The sequence below is a fragment of the Oryzias latipes genome, chromosome 16 (assembly GCF_002234675.1).
Source record: "Oryzias latipes chromosome 16, ASM223467v1".
Classification (NCBI taxonomy): domain Eukaryota; kingdom Metazoa; phylum Chordata; class Actinopteri; order Beloniformes; family Adrianichthyidae; genus Oryzias; species Oryzias latipes.
In genome coordinates, this window is record NC_019874.2 from 21,814,715 (window position 1) to 21,840,395 (window position 25,681).

At 39.3% G+C, this 25,681-nt stretch overlaps 1 protein-coding gene across 1 annotated transcript; it reads left to right on the forward strand.

Annotated features, from left to right (window-relative positions):
* Nucleotides 1-340: 340 nt before the first annotated feature.
* On the forward strand, nucleotides 341-25,132 carry LOC101158722 (B-cell lymphoma 3 protein). Its single transcript, XM_004078242.4, has 9 exons — nucleotides 341-1,081; nucleotides 1,625-1,742; nucleotides 13,988-14,096; nucleotides 20,315-20,516; nucleotides 20,935-21,023; nucleotides 21,108-21,185; nucleotides 21,614-21,781; nucleotides 22,992-23,085; nucleotides 23,159-25,132. Exons 1-9 carry the CDS (start codon nucleotides 616-618, stop codon nucleotides 23,266-23,268), a joined length of 1,434 nt encoding a protein of 477 aa, XP_004078290.2. The 5' UTR covers nucleotides 341-615; the 3' UTR covers nucleotides 23,269-25,132.
* Nucleotides 25,133-25,681: the final 549 nt, after the last annotated feature.

The following is a 25,681-nucleotide window of genomic DNA, read 5'->3' on the forward strand; positions in this document are numbered from 1 at the left end:
TGTCAAACCTGGAGTACAGCACCGCGAAAGTTTCCCTAAATTTCCTTGGAGCTCGCGCCCATGTCTCACAGGTGTACACCTTTCTTTTGATGGCTTCTTCTGGAGAAATTCAAGGTTATATGTTTTGGTCTTGTTTTTAAAAAAATAACCACTGTCAGAAAAGTCGGAAATGCCCCCCCCCCCAAAAAAGAAAAACAAAATCACCATGAATCGGTCGCAGCCTTTACCTCCTTTCCTGTCTCGGTCGGTTTGATGAAGTGCTTCAGTCGCTGTGTTTCGGTTTAAAGCGAAAGTACCGAGAAGTGTCAAACTGGCGTTCATTCGATCAGATGAGCGCTGGCGCAGCTGCACGCTAGGTGCGCTGGGATACGCGTGTGTACGTGTGCGTGTTTGAACTCCAAACTATCAGCTGCTTCTCCGCGTTTGCATCCGTCTGTGAATTTGATCGCTTATCTGAATGAAAATGACACAATGATGTGATCGGATCCGTGCCCGTTTTTTTAATTTTTATTTGGGAATTGCGCATAACTGACCGTCTTTCTATTGCAAATAATACGCCTTTTTTAACGCTAGTACAAGTTTCTTTTGTTGCTTATCTGAAACTTTTTTCTATTGATGACAAGGGTGGTGATGACCATGAACGGCGACCACCAGCTGGCTGCCACTGCACCGCTGGACTTGTCAACATCAGCGCGACAGCGCACAAACGCAGGATCCAAGGATCAGGACTACAGTCTCTGCGTCGGCGACGCGCGGGTGACGAGCGGCTCCCCATCGCCTCCTGCAAGTACCGGGACGGGCAGCTCGGACGCCCAGAGCCGGAGCGCGCCTCGCAAACGCCCGACGGACTCACCTTCCTCTAGGCTTCCCTTAAGGAAACGCCCGATTCCAGCGGAGCCAAGGCGCGTGGAGCCGCCACCGACCCCAACAGTCAAATCTGACCGCACATCTCCCACGGAACTCACCAACCTGCCATCTCAGGGTTTGGAAAGCAGGGTTGGAGTTGCACCAGTAACTCCCAAAGAGCCAGGACACAGTCCAGAAAGATATCCATGGTGCATTTTGCCACCTGTTAATTGCGGTAAGCTTGCCTTGACATTTAAGATACACACATGTGATTTTTTTTTTAATTAAATAATCATGTTGATGATGATTGTCGATCAGTCATAAACAATCTATTGTTGAATACATTTTGTTGTTTAAATATCATGAAATTTAACTTGGTTCCAGAAGCAGAGATCCAGTTCTGACCTGCCAGCTTTGGCAGTGACCTTTCATTAATGTCACCGTGGACCCTTTTGATCATGAAAATGGCAAACGCAACAAGTTCCCTTCAGATTGTGACTTTTCTTAATGTGTCACTACACAAGCAGCCGCAAATACAGCAGAGTCATGTTTGATGCAGCAGCTACAACAAAGAAAGTGTCCAGTCAGCCTTTTTGCAGGGTTCACTCAGCCTCATCGCCTGACAGAAGTAGCATCTGGGTCAACTCATAACTGAATACTACGTGTTCTCACATGTGTATCTTAGACGGCACTTTCATGTTTCCCTATTTAAAAAAAAAATTCCCTATAGGGATGTTTACTGTGTCTTTTCCTCTTTTCTGTTTGCCTTTCCTCCCAGTTCATCCAGTTTGCTACCTATCTCCAATCCCAGAGCCGCTCTACCCACCCACTTATCCGCCTGAAGACTTGCTGGCTAGAATTTCTCTGGCTACACAACAAGATGAAGATGGAGACACGTATGTTGATCTGTTTAAAATGACTTAACTGGAGGTTTTACCGCCTCTTTGTGGCATACAGTAAATTAAGGCAAACATCCAAGTAGCTGATGCCCTTACTGTGTTTAAACCAACGTATGCACTTGATAAGAATTGTCATCCTCAGTAAAATGAAAGGGAATAAATAAGCTGACTGTTCTTACATAGAAATTGAACAAACTACAAAGATTTCTGCTGTGTTCCATAATGATTACAACCCAGTGCATACATTTATACAAACCGGGTTTGTCTGAAAGGTATCAGGGTGGTCTGCATGCTGGATATGAGTGCAAACATGTGGTTGGCGCTAGCCTCGTCTTTTTGGCGCTTTTATTTTTTGTGCATGTAGTATACCCGGTACATTGTCATGTTCCTCGATGTAGTTATGCAAAAAAATTCACATCTGTCAGCTGGGTTAAGATTTGGTCAGATATAAAACTTAATGACGCTGACATAGACTATGGATTTAGTAATCGATGATTAAATAAGTGTTCAATTGGGGTTTACCGATAATGAGTAAATTATTTATAAATATTATGTTTTAAATTCCTGCTTCAGTCACCTTTTGATCTATTTTAAAACATTCACAGTGGACTTTTAATTATGATCACATTGTTTTTAGCTAAAATACAACAACTTGTATTCTAGGACTTAGTTTCTGCAGAGTGCTAGGAGTTCATTAGAAATTCGCCTCTGAGTTGTTGACACAGAGTGAGCCTACCTTCATTTCCCATCAACCCCTGTGTTCATACTCTTCCGCTAGCTTGCCTCCACACACCCCCAATCTTACATTAGCGATGCAACAAAAATGGCGGGCAATGTCAGAGCTATCCAGCCATACAGTCTGGTGCCATGATGTCAGCTCAGACAACGACATTATGAACACATTTATTGGAGCGATTTGTCTGCAAGTGGCATGCTTGTGGCTTGCCATAGTAGTTTCTATGTCACAGTTATAAGCTTTTTCCAAAGACATTTTTCGTCTATTCTTGATTCAATATGATTTGAAAAAAGAAATACTCAGAAATACAATCTTAATCTAAGTTTTCTTTCTATATGCCATCCATCATGAAAAAAAATGCCACAAGAATATATTAAAAACACCAGAAACACAATTTTCATTGGAGTCTTTAACTTGAATATGTTGACACAGAAACTGTCTTCACCTTGGCTTTCATAAGTTGATCTCCTTGTCATGTGGTATGTTGCAGTGTGGTGACACTAGCTCCTTAAGATGCTCCAGTCATGTTCCTTCCCTACTGTGTGAATGCAGCACGTTCTGGGGGTGATGCACTATTATATTATTGAGATGAAAGCACAGTGATTCATTTTCCAGTATCAAGACTAGTCTAAACACAGAACCACCTGATCTCATAAAAGTTTTGATATTGCTCAATATGGATGTGAAATCTTTGGAGTATCACCTCAGTTTATTTGTTGTGTTCTCAGTGACTCAACTTAGTATATAAGGTTCACGTAGTCAGTAACTTCTAGTCCATCTGGTCTAATTTTTCACTTTTGGTTCATATTCTGTCTTTGTTGAGAACAACTTGCCTTTGGATGAAAGGGTTGTGTGTTGTGTTTTTATGACTTATTCTGACTGCTTGAGAGGGGGGCTGGGAAGGGTACCACCCACAGGACAATGGTACTCTAAAGCACATGAATGCAAATAAGAAAACTTGAACGCATGGTTACCTAGTCTGTGTGAAAGATCAGCATCCACCCACACGCTAAGTAAAGTGAGAAACTGACAGCACAGAGAACAGGGGAGCCCACTCACGCAGTCATGTGACAGAGAACAAAGCCTGTCCAAGAATTGGATGACACTTTAAAGCTGCAGTTTCAGAAAGTATCACCTTGATTTGCATCCACTCAAAACAAACCCGTGATGACCAACATTTGCCAGAGCCATGAGTCCCGTGACATGCCGCAGCTGCTTTCGGAAATATTGCAGATAAATACTTCTTTTCTCTTCTCTGTTGATCTTGTGTTAAGTCATCTCCTTTTATTTGATTATATTACTGCATCTCCATTTATAAGTATGTGGTCTAAGTTTTCAATTTTAGCACAAAGGATAGAGTTTATGAATATATATAATAATGACTTTGGTTAGTTGGGGAGTGCCTCCAGCTCAAGTCTGTAAATTCTGGAGAAAGCATCTCCTCTTGCCTTTTTTTTATCCTGTGCACCGTTCACTTATGTGAAAATATTTAAGTTTATGCGTATATGCAAAGATGAAAGTGTTGGTATTCACGCTAGCTCTTGCGTCAATGAGCCCCCCTGAGTTTCTGGAAAACCAGTGCGATCTCAGTTTATAACATGATTGTGGTTATTCTCAGGTGTCTGTGTGTGTCTCTTTTCTTCACTGTTTTTAAATGAATGGGCTCAAAAAACCCAAACATCCGTTCCCCACTTCCTCATTTACCGCTTTCTTTCTATCGCCTTGATCGCTCTTGCTCTCTCTCTCTCGCAGTCACACAAGTACACACACGTACACACTTGTGAGATTTGCAGATGAGGCAGCTTAACTTACCAACAGATTCCTTAAAGCTTCCAATCAGTCAGTAGAGCAACATTTACAATAACATTGATGATAAATTGACCTTATGATGTCATAGGAAATAATATAGATTTATATATGTGTGTTTATGATGTTTTAATTGAATTTGGCAAGCATATGCACATAAATCACAGTGGTTATAACTTTCTTATGCATCTTTAATTTACCACCTGTCAAACATCAGTTCTTTGTAGTTATTTGCTTATTTCAGTTACTGGTTGATTGAAATTTTGTCCAGTTCAATATAAAATATGCTGATATGACTTATATAAAAGAATAACACTTTTTAAATCATCTTTTGATCTATTGTAAAAGCATTCTCAGTGGTGTTTTAACTATGATTATGCCATTTTTAGCCAAAACCAAAAAACTTGATTGGACAGAGCGCCAGAAGTTCATTAGAAATTCGCCTCTGAGTTGTGGGTGGGACTGTTTGCCGTGGAGTAAGCCCACACTCCTCCCCCATCATCCCTTTGTTAACACTTTCTCCCGTTAGCTTACACCCGCTCCCACCCCCAACCTAACATTAGCGGTGCAACAAAAACGACGAGCTATATTGGAACCATCCAGCCGGACAGTTTGGAGCTAGATGCCAACTCGGATGAGGAACACAAAGATATACATGGATCTATTTTTTCATACAAGTGGATGCAATAAAAATACAGCAGAGCAGGGATCTTCTGGCCTCTTTATAGTGTAGTTTGTACCAAACAACTACAAGCTTTTTCAAACTGATTTTTTGTCTGCTCCTCTTTTACAACAGTTTTGATCAAGAAATACCCAGAAATGCATTATTAATCTTTATTTTCTTCACATTTGCTCTCTATGAGGAAATGCTTCAAGAACATGGTAAAAATACCAAAAACCTTCTCCGTCTTGGTCAAATTCTCCTTAAATACAAGATTCACTTTCATTGTTATGCAGATGACACTTAGCTCTACATCTCTACCAAGCCAAATTCCTATCTTCCTCCCACTTCCCTCACCGACTGCCTTCTTGCGATGAAATCCTGGTTTACTGCAAATTTCCTTAAGCTAAACAATGATAAAACCAAACTTCTCCTGATAGGCACTAAATCCATTATAAACAGCATCCAGAACTTTTCCATTCCCTTTGAAAACTACTCCATTTCCCCCTCCCCTTAGGCTAAGAGTCTGGGTGTGATCTTTGACAGCACGCTCTCCATCACTTCACACATCAACAGCATCACCGGGTCTGCCGCCGTCTTCGCCTTTCCCTCAGCCCTCATTCCACTGCAGTTCCCGACTGGAATACTGCAACTCCTTTCTTTTTGGTTTACCACAAAAAAACTCTACGAAAGCTACTGTTTGTTCAAAACTCAGCTGCCAGAATTATCTCTCAAACACCATCCATCCAACACATCACACCTGTTTCTGCAGCAGCTCCATTGGCTATTGGTTACCCACAGAATTACATACAAAATACTTCTCCTGACTTTTAAATCCATCCACGAACTTGCCCCCTCATATCAATCAGATCTTGTTCATGTTGCCACACCCACCCGTACCCTCAGATCCTCGTCCTCCCTTCATCTGGATGTCCCCACTGCCCGCCTTGTCACTGTGGGGAGCAGAGCATTCAGCTGCTCTGACCCTGGGCTCTGGAATTCACTATCTCCTGACCTCTGAAACATTGGCTCTCTCTCACAATTCACCAAGAAACTAAAAACTCACCTTTTCTAACTTGCATATTTCCCCCCCTAACTTGGCATTCCTGGCCTGTTTTAAAATGCATATTTTACTGTACATTTTATTGCTTTTATTTTTATTTTCACTATTATATACCGCAACCCTGGGTCCTAGATAGGTGCCTAACAAATAAAATGTACTATTATTATTATTATTATTAAAAACACAACTTGCAGTAGCAGTGGGTTTTAATCTTATACTTAGGAAATTTAGCATTTTTTTACTTCAGTTATTTCAACAATAGGATCTTATATCTGCTGACAGATTAACAAATAGTGACTGTTTCTTTCTGTGTTTCTCACAAGGTTTAATTTGAACAAATGCCTAATGTCTATTCAATTGTAAAATTATTAAACTCTTTTGCTTTGGAGTTCATCTCTCCCACAATTGCCCCAACTGCAGTTCCTGAAATGGCCTCTTGGCTTTATGAATTCCCTTTACCTTGGAATTTCATGTTGTGCCACTCTTTTCTTTTCAGTTTGCTCCAGCACGCCAAAATAGGGTTGGTTCTTTCTTTTGATCGACAAAGCACAGATGTGAGTCTGGGGAACCTGGTCTTTCACAAGCTCCGGTACTGAGCTAGTCCAGGTCAAAGACTGGCTATAGTGAAAATGAGGTCAAGTTGCATTATTAAGCTCGGATATTTAGAGTTTGTAACATGTTACGTAAAAAGAATATGTGTAAACTCAGTACGTAACTGACTAAAAATAAAACAGAAGTAAAGTCATACTTTAGCAATAGTTCATTGAAGGAATTGACATCTGTCAGTTTGGCATTCTTGCCACAGAGGTTAAGAAGTCATAAGAACTGCAGTGACTCTTGGAGACTCATTTTCTTCCAAAAAAATGAGCCTTAAATATCCATAGTCAGTGAAATTCTTTCTTGGTTCTTTGGAGAGACGGCTAAAATGGCTCCCAGCACCTAATCACACACCCGTACAATAATAACTGAGTAAGGAATGGCGTTTCAAATCAATTTCTTTAACCATGCCATGGAAACGCAGTCACTGTTTATCTGATGCCATCTATAAACCTATCTGTGTGCTATTTTCATCAGATATTTTATATTATAAACAATGATCAACCTAAAAACGTATACATGACTTTTGCATAAAGATCAATGCTTGCTTTTTGTGCAAATGCATCAATATCAGCTATCTGTCTGAACCATTTCTTCTGTCTGATCTGTTCAGATTATGACTATGACCACAGCTTAAATGTATGATATTGGCAGGTCTGAATGTTGTGTCAATGTTGGAAGCATGACCTTTTACTTGATTAGTATGTTAAAAACCCCCCATATGATGTAAAACAGTATGTGTAAAACAATATGTGATGGAAGTCATGTGAGCTTTTCTTGTTTTTTTTTATCTTGTCAGCTGAAATGCTGTTATTCACATTGACCGCTTGTTTTTCAAGCAGAGCAATAACATCTTTGACGTGTATTCATCTCTACTTTCACATTTTATTACATCTTGAAGGTTTGATCAAGTATTTTCCTTTTAAGAATATACATTTATGTCCTCTAATTGACGCCATAGACATTCATATGTTGAACGAATACTGTCTGACGTCACCCATAGGATGAATCCTGAAGTGGGTCAAGTACATTGAGTGGAGTTTGTTCTGCTCTCTTCAACAAGTATCCATACCCCCCCCCCCCAAAAAAAAAAGAAAATAAATAAAAATAAAGGAAGAAATACATAAATAGACAATAAAACACTTTACTTTCACAAGGCTGTACAGTCCCTGACAAAAGTCTTGTCGCTTATCCATTTTATAGAAACAAAAACGTATAACCTCACTGTTAATGAATCCATTGGTTTTAGAAATGTCTCATATGAAAGCTAAAACCCTCCCAAATTATGTTCAATATACTAAATAAAATTGCTTCACTGAAGAAAGATTGATCATTTAATGAACAGAGAAAGGTCACATTTTGGCAAGACAAAAGTTTTGTCGCCTTGTCAGATGATGCACCCAATCCTAGATTACACCCTCACCTGTGATCAATTACTGATCAATCAATTAGTGGGTGTGTATAAAAAGAACCCCAGCACACCAGGCCTTCACATCAACTGCAACTTGACCTCTGACAACATGCCTAAGATTCACCCTGAGACCAAAGCGTTGATTATGAATACAGACTTTACAAAAGTGTCTGGACTCAGTTAAGAGCTGGATGAATCACAACTTTCTCCAACTCAATGAAGCCAAAACTGAGGTCCTAGTTTGTGCTCCTGACAGTTGTCTCCCCAAGATAATCCATGAGCTCGGCTCACTTGCTTCTTTTATCAAGCCCTCTGTCAGGAACCTAGGTGTAACTTTAGACCCGGCTTTATCCCTGGACTCCCATGTCGGGTCACTCGTTCGCTCTTGTTTTTATCATCTAAAAAACATTGCAAAATTGAGTCCAGTTGTGTCCCGTTCTGAGATGGAGATGCTCATTCACAGTTTTATATCCTCCCGTCTCGACTATTGCAACTCCATCTTCACATGTTTAAGTAAAAAATCTCTAGAACGGCTCCAGATTGTCCAGAACGCTGCTGCTAGGCTTTTAACCAATTCATCCAAGTTCTCACACATCACCCCGTTGTTAATGCAGCTGCACTGGCTCCCCATTCACTACAGAGTGCATTTTAAAATCCTGGTCTTAACATACAGAGCTCTTAATGACCAAGCACCAGTCTACATAAAAGACCTGGTGCAGCCATACACTCCCAGCAGGTCACTGAGGTCATGTGACCAGGGTCTGCTGGCTGTTAAGAGAACCCGTTTAAAGACTAAAGGAGACAGAGCCTTTGCCACGGTGGCCCCATCCCTCTGGAACTCTCTTCCACTCAGCCTCAGATCTGTGGACTCAGTGTTTTCTTTTAAAAAGCAGCTAAAAACATATCTTTTTAAAATAGCCTTTTCTTAATTTCTTTTTAACATGTGTTTTTACTGTGTTTTACTGTTGTTTTATCGTGTTGTACTGTGAAGCACTTTGTGATTTTTATCTGGAAAGGTGCTATACAAATAAAGTTTATTATTATTATTATTATTATTATCAAGAGGCTGAAGACCAGATCCACTGCTGAGGTGGCTGACACCTTCAATGTGTCTCAGCGTCAAGTACAAAGAATAAGAAAAAGATTTGAAGAGACTGGAGATGTTTTGACAAGCCCAGGTCCGGCAGACCCCGCAAGACAACTGCTCGGGAGGAACGTTTGTTGGTTCGAAAATCCAAGGCCAGCCCCTTTTCCACTGCAGCAGAGCTCCATCAGGCCTGGTTACCTCAAGTCCCTGTGTCAACCAGAACAGTTTGTAGAATTCTGGCTCAAAATGGCCTCCATGGTCGAATCGGTGCCCAGAAACCAGCACTAAACAAAAGGCAATTGTAAAAACGTGTGGCATTTGCCAAGGCCCACAGCCTGCTAAAAGGATGGGCGCTGGAAAAGTGGCAGAAGGTGGATTTCTCAGGTGAGCCTTCAGTTGAATTACATCACAGCCGGCGCAAATATTGCAGGAGACCAACTGGAGCCCGCATGGACCCAAGATTCACCCAGAAAACAGTTAAGTTTGGTGGCGGAAAAATCATGGTCTGGGGTTACATCCAGTATGGGGGGTGTGCCAAACATTTGCAGGGTGGAAGGCAATATCAATAGCCTAAAATATCAAGAAGTATTAGCTTCCTCTTGCATTCCCAACCATGAAAGGGGTCAAATTCTGCAGCAGGATGGTGCTCCATCGCATACTTCCATCGTGGGACTTTTAACATTAGCGTCATATGGAAATGGATCCTTTCCCAGGCTGGCCACCAGTGGGCTTTTGAGGAACTGCTCCAGTTAGGTCTGTTATGGGGTCATTTTTTTGAGTTGGCCTAAAATCCCTTTTCTACCTCAACAAACTGAAGATAAACAACTTGGAATTGAAGAAGCACTAACACAGCCAACTTTTCACCAGCCCCTGAACGCAGCATAAATGCACGAGTCATTAACCTCTTTAACACGCTCTTTGACACAAAGTAAATCATCAACTGTTTACGCGATCAATGTGATTCAGCTGATTTGGATGCGGGGAAAAGCGGCTTTTCAAATTAACTGCATAAAGCAGATTTTCTCCACAACAAAATCAGCTGATTTACCGTATATGCGTAAAAGAGTTGCGGTAGTAGAAAGAATGTCAACACTGAAGCTAGTTCTTTATTATTAAAGGGTTATAAAAGTTGTGAGCAAATGCATATCGTACACCAACATGTATCAGGCCTGGTAGGAAAATGTGTGCAGAACAACACAGGTAGAGTGCTTGACCTCTGAATCCCCCCCGACACTGAACTCCGCATCGCCCCTGGTGGTTACAGGTTGGCGTCATGTAGTGGAGCTGCCATCAGTGCGTGAGTGTTTGTGTGCTTGGCTGTATGCGACAATAAAAATGTTTTGGCCCTTATCAAAGTATGAGTACATGCCTTTTACCATCCCCTCTGCAGGGCTGATGTTCAAAATGTTGTCAGAAAATACTAGTGTTTATTTAGTTGTTGTATGCAGGAATTATCTAATCTAAAAATCCAGAGTTCTAAATAAAAAAGTACAATGACCTAAATCTCAAGAAGCAGCATGATCATCCAAGTTTGCAGAAACTTATTTCCCACACGAAAAAAAAAAAGATTGGTCCTGGAAATTGGCTCGTGGTTTGTGATGCACTCAGCAGAGTAAGTCATCATTTCTTGTTAAGAGACTGACAGCTTCCCTTTTGTTTATTCTTGAGAAAAAAACCAGCTATCGCCTCACTGCTCAGCTGGTTCACACACAACTTGGTGTGTTAGATTTATTCTGATCAGTCGGTCTGGCTGCACCCTCATCCACAACAGGATACCACAAACATGCTGCCTTTTTTCTCAGGCGTCCTAGCTCTTCACCTCCTTTCTCGCCGTCTCACATACACACATACAGTTGGGCTGACTGTAATGCAGCAGGTACGGTACTCCAGCCTGCGTCAGTGCTGCTCTGCCCGGGTTTATCTCAGGTTGTGGTCTACCCCACTTCCAGGAACAAGAAACGGTAAAGTTTCATCTTTAGAGAAAGGAGAGCGAGATGGATGGAGATAGAAAAAGGTGTAGCAAGAGAGATAGGATGACTTCAGGTCCATATGCATGCAGCTAGGTAAGATTTGGTTTTTGAATGGGAGTTGAGCTCAGATTTAGTATTTGTTTACTTGTAAAAAAAAAAAGTGCAGTCTTAGCCAGAATAGGACATGTTACAACACTGTCCACTGGAGCCAAAGTGATAAAGTCCTTCTCAAATCTTACATGGACATTGCTGCATTGGTCTCCAAGGAATTTAGATCATTACTTGTGCTTGTTTGGTCATTTTTAATAAACACAACAGGGTCTTCATCTTTTTTTATGCTGTGAGCTCAGTTACAGGAACAAGGATCATCTGAGGAAAGAACCGTGTCTCCTTTGACATATTAAGTTCTGCTTTTCGTTCTGAGCTAATCATCTACTTTTTTTGCAGTTAAACTTCCAATCCGCTCTGACAAAGCAATGTTTTACTTTTAACAACTGTTGTTAAGTTAAGCTTACTTTTTGCAATAACAATACATGCATGCATCTTTGAGAATTTTTAAAAACTCACCCTAGAGTGGTCATGTTTATGATTCTATTCAACACATTGTATTTTACACAGTTTTTTGTTTAATTTAATAATGATGAACATTTCTACCTCAAATAAAAATAAGTACAGTAAAAATATAGATATTTTTTTAATGGATCAGTGACAGTTTAACACAGCACTGGGAGGAAGTGCTGCAAATGCATTCATCGCTTTCAGAACTTATTTTCTGACTTTATTATGTTGCCTTAGTGCTTTTAAAGTTATTCTGAAGAAATGTCACCATTTCCTGTCTCATAATTGTACTGCTTGTATGTTTCTGTCTATTCCACTGGAAGTTGACTGTGCAAACCTGCAAGAAAGCCCCTGTGAGAAAACTGTTCAGCTTTACAACAACATTTCAGAACTCATAGATCAAGATAGAGGAGCATTAATGGTCTCTTTTCAGTGACAACAGGAAATGACATAAAACAAATCTGGCTCTTACTGGAAGTTGCCTGTTCTGATGGTGTGAGAAAAAAAAAAGTTTAAAAAAAGCCCAACCCTATATGCTAGTTTCTGCAGCCTGCCCAGCCCTGTGCTCAGCTTCCTGCTCTTCCTTGTCCTGAACTCTGGCCTCTGTTTGTTCTTATGCCTCACATATAGACCACAGGTGGTGGTTTCCCCTTTAGTCATGATAAGGGTTCAAGATATACAGTATGTACTGTGAGTCATACTTGTACAGCCATGGCGCAAGTAGGATAAAAATGTTCATGTCGACGTTGTCTCTACTGATTTTAAAACAAACGTTAAACCTGCTCAAGCAAGAAGAGTAAGAAAGACAGAGTTCAGATGCAGAGATCCAGGCCTGCACAATGTATCGCAAATTGATCGTTGTCGTGATATCAAGCTGTGCAACACACGTATTGCAACAGACGTTGCGATAACTGCTAACCTTAAATGTGCTAAAACTATTTTATGGCAGCTTGAAGTGTTTAACCAATCAAATAAATCACCAAGACCAATCAGATGGACCCCTTCACATTGTTGACCGAACGGATAGAACCCTGTTGTGTTAGATGTTCGCCTCTTATGTAGACGAGGGTCATTTAAGTTATGTTGACTCTTATTTAAATTAAACGGTTGCAGTGAAATGGAAATTATGTTTTTGGTTGTTTTGCTATTTGTTCATGTATTGCAAGTTATATCGTCATCGCAATATTGATCACTAATATCGCAAATCGCGAGTTTTCCTCATATCGTGCAGGTCTGTCAATCTTAGATTAATATGCAGCTGCAGATATTCAACCAGGCCTTGTTTGGTCCACAGTGCAACTGGCTATGCTGAAATACAAAGGGGAATGAGTGAAATACTGTGAAATTGTATTTTATAGATGCTGTAGTATTGGATTCAGGTCAAATAAATTGATAAATATTTAAAATGTTGAACAAAAACTTTGTATTGTAAATCAATAGTTGGCACAATGCAAGATCTGCCATACTTTAATGCAAGTAATACTCAAATTAAATCAAAATTACTTTAGTTTTCTGATGGAAACGTCCTTTGCCAGTAGAACTCAAAGCAGAGACGGATAATCGTCAGTAAAATCAGTTAAAGATTACTCTCGCTGAGTGACAGTCAGCCCCTCCTGGACTTCTGACAATTACTCTTTTCTCTGGATTTGTGAACTTTCAAGTTTACTTAAAGGTTATGTGCATTGTCTGTGGACAATATGTGCAGAGTGATGTTTTACATAAAAATATACCAAATTCCTCCATCTTGATTTATGTATTTATTTATTTTAAAAAGGATTTTATCCGTAGCCAAGCAAACAGATAGAATCTGAGAGCCTCCTCTGATGGATAGATGGTGTTTTAGACCTGACTTTGTAATCTTTGGACAGAAGAGAGGTATATTTGCACACACCCCTCTTTTTTTGGGGCTAAACTTTATTTTCTTTAATGATTTTATTATGTTGAATATTCATTTTAAGAATTTCAATACAGGAAGAGAGAATGCACAATTATGTCACAGAATATAGATGTTTAGACTAGGGACACACAAAACAATTAGCAGCTGGCAACTACTTAATTAAATTCTACTAATCACATGATGGCTCAGTTGGCTGCATGTAGGACTGGCACCTGGGAGACTAGGGTTCCTTGTTCTGATTCACAATCATTTGAATAAAGAAATACTTAAAAATGCAATTTTGAGCCTCATTTTCCTAATATATTGCCTCCATCATCAGAAAAATGCCACAATAACATGTTAAAAAAACCAAAACATACTTTTCATGCGAGTGGGATTTGTGCCTGGAATGTTTTTTAGAATGCAATAAGTGTTTTGTTTGCTAATTGTGCATTTGTGTCTTTGTTCTCACCATAGAGCCCTCCATATTGCTGTGGTGCAGGGAAACTACGCCATTGTCTGCAAACTTATCCACCTTTTGCTGTGCGCTCGCAGAGGACTTGACATCTACAACAATCTTCGTCAGGTGAAACTACAGCTTTAGAATTTACGCTTTACATACCTGCCACAGACACAAGGAAAGGAAGTGCCCCAAGGGTTATACTGAATTAAAACAATTATTCATGGATTCAACACAATTTCAAATTGAAAACCCCTAATTCTATATTTATTTGCTAAACAAACAAACAAACAAAAAACACACAGAGCCAATAAATAAATACAGATGTATTCATATAGCTTTCTTGTTGTAAGGCGACACGACCACGCAAGCCCGTTTATTCAACCCTCAGATGATAAAAAAATCAGAAAGTGACTTTTTTTAACATAAGGAAACATCTCAGATTTTTTTTTTTTTTTGCCCCAGGAAAAAACGTTTCACCTAAATGGTTAAACACTTGATTTGAATTCTTTAAGGGTATTTAAATGTTTTAAAATAGAAAGATATCTTCCGCTACTGTTCTATAGTTAGCAATCTGTGATTTTGTAGGACATAGTTTCTGCAGAGCGGCAGTAGTTCATAGAAATTCGCCTTTTGAGTTAAGAGCATAACTGTTGGCACGAAGTAAGCTTACCCTCAGTTCCCATCATCCATTTGTTTACCCTCTCTCTCGCTAGCTTACAGCCTCTCACAACCCCAACCTAACATTAGTGGTGCAACAAAAATGGTGACTAATTTCGTAGCAATCCAGTCGTACATTTCTGAGCCAGATGCCAGCTCAGACGAGGAAAACAAATATGTACAAGGATCTTTTTTTTCTGCAAGTGGATGCATCTGAATGGAATGGAGTGGGTAGCTTGAGGCTTAACATAGTAGCTTCTAGGTCACACTTACAAGCTTTTACAATCTAAATTTTCTGGCCTGCTCTTGATTCACAACAACTTGAAAAAAGAAATACGCAGAAATTGCAATTTTAATCTGAATTTTCTTCACAAATGTACTCTGTCACAAGAAAAATCCAACAAGAACATGTCAGAAACACCAAAAACATGCTTTTCATTGAAGTGGGTCTTTAAGTATCTCTAAGACACAAACCCTTCTCTCCTTTCCTATCTAATAATGCTGATATGTTAAAAAAGGTTAAAAAAAGAAAAACATGAAGAGCATTGGTTTCCGTTTTGCAGCTTTCTGTGTTATCTCACACTCTTACAGTCATGACAGTTGAGGTCCATGCACAGGAATTCACCCTTCCTGGTTTCTCCACGTGTGGTTGCCATAACCTCCAACAATGTGCATTTTGGGAAGGACTGTGCGTGCTTTCCCATGTTCTGTTTTTTATATTGTTTATGGTTCTTCTAGCAACCAGTTTCCCTTTAAGTAGGGATTTTTCACACTTAACGTGCAGGGTTTACCAGATTGTGAAATTCAAAATAAGGATGATTGAGGTGCATGGAATGCCTCCTGTTAATGTCTATGCATCTCATAATTGCAGAAGCTCGGGTTGTACAGGTTCCTGCCTTGCATTAGTAGTAGGTGTCAGGAAATAACGTGGAGTTTTGACTATCTGGAGTGGCATAAATTTACAAACAGATTCAAAGCAATGTCACTGGCATAACTAGTCTGTTTGCAGATTTAAAAAAAAATTAAAAGTTTCATTTTCTAAAGTCCCACTAGCTGTCACACACCTAGATGTCTGAAATGTGCTCTCCACATTTGACCCACCCCCTGGGGGAGCGGTGAGCTGCAGACACCATTTGGTGGTTTCACCCCCAACCCAACCCATCAATGCTGAGTGTCAAGCAGGGAGGCATTTCAGATTTAGTAACCTTATATGACCTAAACTGCAGCATACTGGAATGTGCACAAGGATTTCCTTTTAAGTGTTTCCCAATCCAGGGTTGTCCAAAGTCCCTGCCTGATTCCAACACTTCCACATGCTCTCCCCTCTCTTCTCTCAAGCTCATTACCTTCCTTATCTGCTCTCTACCAGCTGCTTTTTAAAATCTATCCACAAAGAAAACACCTGAACAGTGCAGAGTTGTTGTTCTCAAGCCTGGGTTTTTCACACCATGCATGCCACCACAGGCGCGCTTACCAGAAATTATGCAGCCATTTATCACTGGTGGCTCATTTTCCTTATCAGAGAGGTTTGACAACCTGGCTTTTGTTGTAAACTGCCTTAGCCATGCACATGAACGTTTGCACACACACTCCAACCGTCTCTTCACGCACAGATTTTTTTGTCACTTGCAGTTACGAGCAAAGGGAGATTTGCAGACGCGGGTCCCGTCACCATCATTTGCCTACCAGATTGTGTGGTTTTGACTGAATACCAGGAATAAAGAATACACTAATCTAAATAAGGCTGCAGGGAACTTTTTAATTTTCAAAACATAAAGCTTACTAAACAAACCTTGAGGACAATTTCCAGCATTGGCTAACTTCTGATGCACAAAAAACAAAAATTGTTGTATTTTCCAACATTGATGACAGATCCTGTGTTTTTGTGGTTTTTATTGGGTACAACGTTTTGACAGAGTGTTACTATCAGTGTTGTCACTGAGCAGTTCTGCAGGGCTCTGTGTGTGATTTGCCTCTTTGCTCTTTGATACTCCCACTTTGGTCATGGTACCCCTGCAAAGACAATCAATAGTTTCATTTGCTGCTGTTGTGACAGCTGACGGCGTTGCTGGTGGAGGCACTTACAGTACACTGGTGGAGTTTCGTGACTGAATCCCTCAGGGCCACCTACACACAAACTCCCATGTGCAGCGAAATGTAGTCCGCGCTGAGCAAATGTTGCCACACAGAGAGTGTGCCACTGTTCAATAGTTGTGTGTGTGTGTTTTTTTTATGTGATCTCTTTTATTGTCTGTATGAGCTTGTGTGAAGTTGTGTGAACAAAGAAAACGTCTGTGTGTGTGTGTACTTTAGTATCTATGTTCCGAGAAGTCACATGACCCCCCCCCCTCCCCCCTCCCCGCCTGTCTTGCTTCAGGCGGTTTCTCAACATACCTTGCGCTGAGGTTCAGAGGGTAGTTTACAGGGACTTTCCCTTCCAGCGCGTGCTGGTCTGGAAGCCACTCTCTCTCTGATATCTTTTTTTTAATATTTTTTTTTCACATCTCTTACTGTGTTTATCCTTCAACATTTCAGTAACCTACACATGTGAAATGATTAATGCTGGTGTGATGTGTGCAAACAAGTAAGAGCTCATGGTTGATATTTATTTGCACAACAGAACTGGTTTTCAGCCTCCAACGTCTGCTGCAGACTATGAGTTCTTTATGCTGCCTTCCTTCTCTCTTGCAATGTGTCTAGCACTGCCTTCAGCCTGTGGCTGTTTTTTACGTCTTTTCTCTTCCCATCTTTTTTACCCCATTCATGTTGACCGGCTCATTTCTCAGGAATGCAAGTGTGTGAGGACAGACTCAGGGAAAAGTGTAGGGATTTTCCCTCCTCATACTGTCTTTCCCCTGTGCTGCCTCCCGCCCCTTCCGCTTTTTCCTCATTCCACAGTCTCACCAAACCAACTCCCCCCTTCACTCCCTTCCTCTTATCTTTGTTGTCTTTTTTGTCAAGTCATTCTGAAATCCTTTACAGGAAGCACTGGCGTGACTTTGCCGGCCCTGAGGTGTTTGTTTTGAAGGACAAAGGAGGGTTTATCTGGGAAGTGTCCTTGGCTTAAGGGGAAAAGCTGAGGATTTGTTTGGATAAGGCAGTGATGCAGGCGTTGATATGGGTGATATCTAATTATTTTTCCATCAATATATGATGCATGTCAGATTTCCAAGTAAGTTTAGAATTGGCTCCTCTACTTATATAGTGGGGTGTGATGCAGAAGTAAAAAAAAAAAACATTTCTTTTCAAATGTATGGAATTTCCTGCTGATAAGCTTTGACATTATCCATTTCATTTGTCAGACAGGAGAAGCCAAAACCACTGTCTGTTGAGAATTGCAATCCTTAGTTTGGTAACTTTTGCAACTTTTCCAGTCATCTGACAGGGTTATCTAACGTTCACCGCTGGCAACAAACTATGTGGTAGTGTGCTCTGTCACCTGACAGCTTTGGACGTTGGTTCATGTTGGAGCTTAGGCCTTAGTTTTCTTAATGTACTCCTCCTCTTTAATCAGGTGAATTTCAGTCTGCATAGATGTGTGATTTTAAATGTAGTATGTGATGGACTAATGAACTGTCCATAGGTACCCTGCCCGCCTCCCGCTGGTTGATGATTCCGATAAATCTTCAGCTGACCTCCTATAACCCCATAACACTCTTATTTGGATGATTTGTTATAGTGATAGGTGTTTTGTTAGTGAGTCATAAAAAATAAAAATAAAACACGGCAAGTTAATCCTACAAGAACTTCTTGTAAAACTTCCTGCAAAAATCGACTGCGTTCCAGGAAGTTGGATTAGAATAAGAGAACAAGCAAATGCACCAACTTCACCATAAGATTTTATTTTAGGTCTCTTTTTTTAGACAGGTTTTTAACTCTTAATTTGGGGTGGTAAAACTGTTATTTACTTTTTTAAATAAACTAAACAAACCAAGGAGCTCGTCCCACTATGCTTCCTGTTTAATTTTCCAGTAATTCTACATGCACATGCCATGAAACTGCACTCTGAACAAAATATTTACATTTTTATTTATCAAAGAACAAATGCATTTTCATATACATAATATCCAAATGTCATTGGTTATAGTTACCTTTTCTCTGATAGGATGACTATTTCTGTCTCAACCGGCTTGTGTACAGGAGACTTCTGTGTTTTTTGATACAGATGTCAGAGAAGTGCTGCTATGTTTACAGAATGCTGCCAATCTGAGGCCCAAACGTCAGTTTGAATCAAATTGAAACTGAAATATGAACAAAATCCTGACAAAACCATCTTGAAGCACAACATTGGGCCTGATTCTTCAAAGCATCGAATCATCGAATGCTGGATTAGAGTTTGCTGAAACTCTCTTGGGACTCTTTATTTCCCAGAAATAAGATAGTGGTGAGGCCTCTTTTGCATAATGTTATTTAACTCTAAGGACATTTACAGAAGTGAATATCTTGTAATTGTTAAAGCACACAAAAATGCAACTCATAGAGTACCCAGAAGGAAAAACTGAATGAGGAATGCTTGGATTTTGTTCTCTTGGTGCTTAAGGGCCTTTTTCTTTCTCAACTCCCTTTACTGGAACAAACCTTCAACGTGCACACACACACAAACACACTTTGTATTCCAGTTACTAAAATAGCAAAAGTGAAACTTTGAGATGAAGTATGTTCCCGATTGAATCATTTTTATAACTTAAATAGCATCTGAAAAAGCTGTGTCAGGTCACTTCTGCGTTTGAACTGAACTGTATTGCCTGATTCAAATGAGAGGCTTGTTCACATGGCCACTTTTACATGCTGACCTCGTCCAGATAGAACGTTTGCATTCAGAGGGATCCTGCTCGCCATACCTTATTTTAAAGAAACACCTGACGATCTTCTGACTTTGCAGAGATGACAAGTTCCACCTTTTTGAAGTAATTCCACTCCCAGGTTAGAACAGTGGACAATTTTCTTCGTTGTGAAGGCCTCTGAGTATAAACAAGTAAAAGTTTTTCACATCATGGTAAATTTACTGTAAGTCATGTAGGAATGCTAATAGTGACGGTCCTGCCAAACACATTTTCTTGTCTGTTCAGTTGATAAGTTGGATCCTAGCTCCTTTTTAAATGATCTTAGATCTCTAACCCGTTGTTCTGGTTACAGATGAAGGGGCCATTTTCTTTCAGAAAAAAAACTTTACTTACAGGAAAGAATGAAGTGCTGTTGTGTTTTCAAAAGTCTAGACTTCAATTGGGTTTTGTCTGCTCCATTTACTTTGCAAGCTCAAGCCAACTTGCAGTTAAGAAGTCAGAAAAGAAGCAAATGAGATATTGAGCCTCTGTTAGCTTTTAATGCTGCGTAACACCTACAGCAAATCGAATTTGTTGCAAAACAGTGACCGTTGTATTAAAAGCAGTAAACACTTTCCTCAAAAAATATGACATCCAAGGACAAAACTGCAAAAATGATGGCAGGTTCTATGAAAACTAAATTGTAACCAAACAGAAAGATTTTAACAGGATTTGGGGGGATTTCCATTGTCAATCATTTATTTTTTAAAGATAGTCTCTGTTCATTTTTTTATTTGTCACACAAAATAATAAAGTTTGTATACCCTATTGTTGTTTGGGTTTTTTTTGCATTGAGAGAATAATTTCCTATTTGTTTGAGTTCTGGCCCTGAACCCAGATTTTGCTGTTGTCTTTCTGCAGACTCCTCTTCATCTTGCAGTGATAACAAAGCAGGCTACTCTAGTGGACGCTCTGCTGGGAGCAGGCGCTGACCCTTCCGCTTTGGACCGTCACGGCCAAACAGCGCTCCATCTCTGCTGTGAATATGACCAGCGGGACTGTCTGTCTGCACTGCTGTCTCGATCTTCATCCTCCCCGTGCCTGGAGGCTAGAAACTTTGAGGGTAAGTTTTGAGTCTAGTGAAGAAGCTTTATCTGTATGGACCATTTATTTAGTCAAATATCATTCTAAAATGAATCAAAATGACTATAGGGGGTGATTTCTATTCCTGCACTTCTTTCTTTCTGTTTTTCTTTTACTTTACAATGAAACTGTTAGGTTGCCATGGAAATAGTTTTTCAACCAAAGTTCAGGTAGAGGTTAGAGTCTTGAGGTTGTGCGGGATGAAAACATTTCCTTCTTCAGTTATGGTGTCCCGGTTTTGTGACTCTGGCAAATATGCATGCAGAACAGGAGACATCATCTGTGTGAAAGCTCTCAGAATGAGTATTGACAGAAGAATAGTCTACAGGGAATGCAGAATTAGAATCTTTGATGTTCAGTTGCTTTGCTAGAACTCAGGCTTTACTTAATGCTCACAGGTTTAACCCCCCTGCACATGGCTGTTCAGCAAGGCCATCAGGATTTGGCAAAAATGCTGCTGGATGCTGGAGCTGACATCAATGCTATGGTAAGTCCGTGTTGCAGCTTGATTTTACAGTCTATCAAAGTTTTCAATTCTTGATTTTCAGATGTTTTTTTTTCTCCCAATCAGGACATCAAGAGTGGCCAGAGTCCTCTTGTACATGCCGTGGAGAGCAATAATGCTGGCATGGTTCACTTCCTCGTTGAGGTAATGAGATTGTGTGGGCAGGGAGAAAAGAGAAGGGCTGTGACTCAGCTCTGTCTAATAGGGCTGGTTCTCTCTTTGTCCAAACTTCAAAGAAAATTTTCCAAAGTGTCATCTTTTTAAATCCCGCTATGGCCACTATGAACAAAGGTGTTGTCCTTCCTCTAATAAATGCCCAGTTTAGTTTAGTCTGTTTAGTTAAATCAGTTTAGAATTTTCCTATTGAATTCTATGCATTCATGATTCTTATGATTTTATGTTTACTTTACTTTACGAAGCCCATTGAGACGACTGTTGTTGTGATTTTGGGCTATACAAATAAAAGAGAAAATTAATTTAATCCGAATACAATTTGTTGTCTTTTTAAAACCCATCTGCTGCTACTGTGGTTTTCTGCATGAATCACAAATAAATCTGTTTCTTTGTTACAGAATCGATGTGACGTCAACAGACAGTCATACAGCGGGAACACCGCCCTGCATGTGGCCTGTGGCCGAGGTCAGGTAGACATCGTGCGGGTTCTACTTAAAAGCGGAGCTGACAGTAGCCTGAAGAATTACCACAATGATACACCTGTGATGGTGGCCAAGAACAAAAAAGTAAGAACAATAAGAAAATAATGTATGTTGTACTTGATCCATTAATAGATAATTGTGCTCATATTTTCTAAATCCTGTCTCAATCATAAAACAAAATAAAAATATTTATTTGATTTACATGCTCAAACTCCAGAAAAAGAAAGAAAAAAAAATTAAAGCAAGAAGAGGTTTAAAGGTGTGTGTATCTTCCCCTCTAGTGGACAAATGGGGAAGATGCAATATTTACGGTGGCCCTGAAGTACAAATCACATCAACAAATTGGCACTAAAACATTTTAAAGATCACAACCACAATTACAAATAAGAAAAAAAATACCTTTAAGAAATTACAACAAAATTCCAGACACCAAAACACAACCCCCCCCCCCAAAAAAAGAAAAAAAGAAAGAAAAAGAAAATAAAACGGGAACATTTTGGAAAACATAAGTACCGGTAGTTTCCAGAAATCATGAAATGTTTAAAAAACGGAATACGACATGAAACCAGAAAAGGTAGGTACTATAGGACATTGCTGGTTGGAGGATGAGATTTGATTTATGACATTTGAGTTTTTTGAAATGCGTCTTTATTGTCCACATACTGTAAAATGTTTTATAATTAGTCCAGAACATATCCAGTATGACTTCATGCCAAACAACCTTCGACTGAAATGATGGACAAACGTCATCATCCAATCAGCGATGTCCCATAGTACCTACCTTTTCTGGTTTCAGTCAAAACATTTCAGAAAACTAGTGATTTCCAGAGGAATATGTGTTAAAATGTGTTATTTTATACCAGTTAACTGGTATAAAATAAATGTAAGCACATTGTAACAACATGCAACTCAGTGACTGAGAGAAAAGCTGTCTCTGGTTTGTTCCAGAGCTACAGAGAGATTTACATCTCCTCAGGCTAGTGTGGGTTCTTTGGGGGGGTGGGAGCACTTTCTCCACAGTTAATGACACACAAGATAGTTTAGTATGTAGTCTTGGATTTTGTGTCATGTTTTTCCCCCCTATTCTTCTCCCTGCCATAACTTTATTGTTCAAGTTTATTGTTCATGCTGAACTCCACCTTTTTCCTTATCAAAACTGAGTTCAGCCCCTCCCACTGACCCTGCATGAAGAAGCACACACCCTGTAGGCTGGATAAAACAGATGCAAGATCAATGCTGCAAAATTCACCCAAATACCTGGATATCTTATTGTTTACGGTTTGCAAATCTGCAGATAATAGATGTGTTGCGGGGGAGAGGGACCAAGCAGATCAGAGATCAGAACTGCGTGTCAGTATTAACACATGGGAGCACTTTTATGGAAAATGGTGAGATCATAAACAAAGTCATAAACGAGTTTTCATGGACTATAAAATGATTTATTAATTTATATATTTATAGGTTCCCCGTCTTCCAACCAAAGCCTTGGATCTTCACCCTCCACAACGCCCCACGCCCTTCATTCAAACTACTCTCCAAGGACTTCATCTGCACAGTTTTCCTTTTATTAGCTCATTATCAACCAATGGAATTTGCAACTACCTCCAAACAAGCAAGCATCAAAGAGATAACAGATGTCAGGGCTCTGGACATACAGAGTCAAGCTCTGTGAGGTTGAAACTACAATATTCCAGATGGAATCTGACTGAAGTGAAGATCACCACAAAAGACAGTCATCGTCACAGCTCTGTCTGAGCTCCCATGTCTTTAAATGCTGTATTTCAATCCGTGTGGTCTTTATGGAACTGTGGACATGAATGTTTTCTGTGTTTTAGCCACTAGAACATGAAGATTTTGAATTACTGACTTCGGCACTTCTTTTATTATTATAAAAAGAAAAACTTCCTTTACACCGAAATAGTAAAAAATATACAAATAATTTGTCACGTTTTTCTAAATGTTTGGTTTTTGTTGTCAATAAAAATGCAAAACGTATTTGACCTTCAGGTTCAAGGTCAAAGCCGGACTCAACAGAGGAATCACGTGTTTCCTACCAAAGACAGGTTTTTCCAGGGCTTGACACTAAAATTATAATTTAAAAACATGCTCAAGTTGAGCTAAAATGGTGAACCAATATGTCGTCAAAACACTGCACTTACCGGTACATTACTTTGAATGTCGATAAATGGGTTAATCAGATAAGACTAGGAAAGATAAAGCAAGTTTAACTACAAAACTTTAGTAAACTGCAGTCATGGTATTTTTAAACTTACAGCCAACTGAAACAACGGACTGAGTGAGTTTGAAAAGGTTTCGATTCTGGGGGGGATTCAGGTACGACATCAGTGTGCATTTTTTTGGCTTATGAAGTTGCTTAGACTGACAAAACTTGAAACAGCTGAAAATAAGTTTATCTCTAACAGCATACAGACATTTTGAAACTGGCAGCAACAGGACATGAGATAAGACCCCAATTAAAAATGTTAAAAGATCCAATTGTGCTGTTTTTTAAGTTTACACATAATACTTTGGTGAAAAGGATTTTAAATAAATCCATCCATCAATTGTATTGACTTCTTAGATATTCCTCAGGCTTTTGCTTTTGCAAATGCTCCATTTTTCCCACTTCAGACTTTAACCAGGAGTAGCTTTCAGGAAAAAGAAAGAGAAATAAACACCAAAGATGGCTTGAGTTTCATTTGTAAAATGTCTAGTGTACAGCAATTAAATGTGCAGGGGTTTAAAACAGTTTTAATGTGCTATGTGTCCAAAAAACAGAAAAAAAAAACTTAAACAAGGATCTGTTGTGTTTTATACTGAAAAGTCAAACTATGAAGTCAAACTGGTAAAAATGTTAAATGTTGTTTTTGCTCTTTTGCTGTACTTGACAATTATTCGACTATATTGGATCAAGTATGGTCTGCAATGCAGCATCAAATGTGCCACCTGACCTCAGCACTTCCAATAATTGCTGATGTACTGTACTCCACAGTACTGTTCATCTGTAAGTTTGTCCCATAATTATTACCAGAAAAATGCAAATATATTCACTTTATTCAATTTCAAGCAGACTAAAACAGGAACTTGTACTTTCATTAACTCATTCCTTAAGATTTTTTACTCCTCATCAGTCAGGATATGTTTGAGCCCAGCCAAATCTGGATATTGCATGTTGAAGTTCTAGCTAAGCACCGCCACCTGGCGGCAAAAGAAAGAAAAGCATGCAGTTCATCAATTGAGAAGTTGCAGCATTCTTTGAAACTCAGCACTGTGCAGATTTGCTCTGAGTTCTCAGAGAATAAAGCTTTTGGTAAAAGGAAAGAAATCACCTCAGCTGTTATCTATGTTTCTATCTACATGTAAAAATTGTTAAAAGCATCCAAGAAGCCCTGTGATCCATAACGGCAGAAATAAAAAATGCAGAACTACTAGATGAACTTTGTGCCATTTGTGCATTTGTTTTTATGCGCAAAAAGTAAACTTTTTTTTTTGATGATAGACAAAATAAAATAACATAAAAAAATCATAGACTTTTGTAATTTTTGCAAAATGTGTCTCCTTCATAACTTAAATTTATTCCAAAATAGTTTGCCCACTCCTCAATGACAATTGTCACATAACCTCATCATTCCACCTCTTAGTTATGCTTCATACTATTTTCTCTGACACAGTCACTAATCTGTAAATAATCTGTTACTTTGTTTTATATTAAGATTGACATTTGACTAAAACTGACTCTTATTCCAGGAAAAACAATAGAAAACTGGATTCACCATCTTAAAGCTATCAAATTTCAGCAAACTGGATTTATGGAAATATGTGCATATATTTTGATTCATCTTTAATATTGCTGGTATTTTGAAGAACAACATTTTCAGCAAAACATTTTGGTACATTGTTTTAAACACACTTTTAGTAGATTTCAAAGCTTGTATTAACGCTAGCTATTACTATCATATTAATAGTACCTGTATTTCATACATT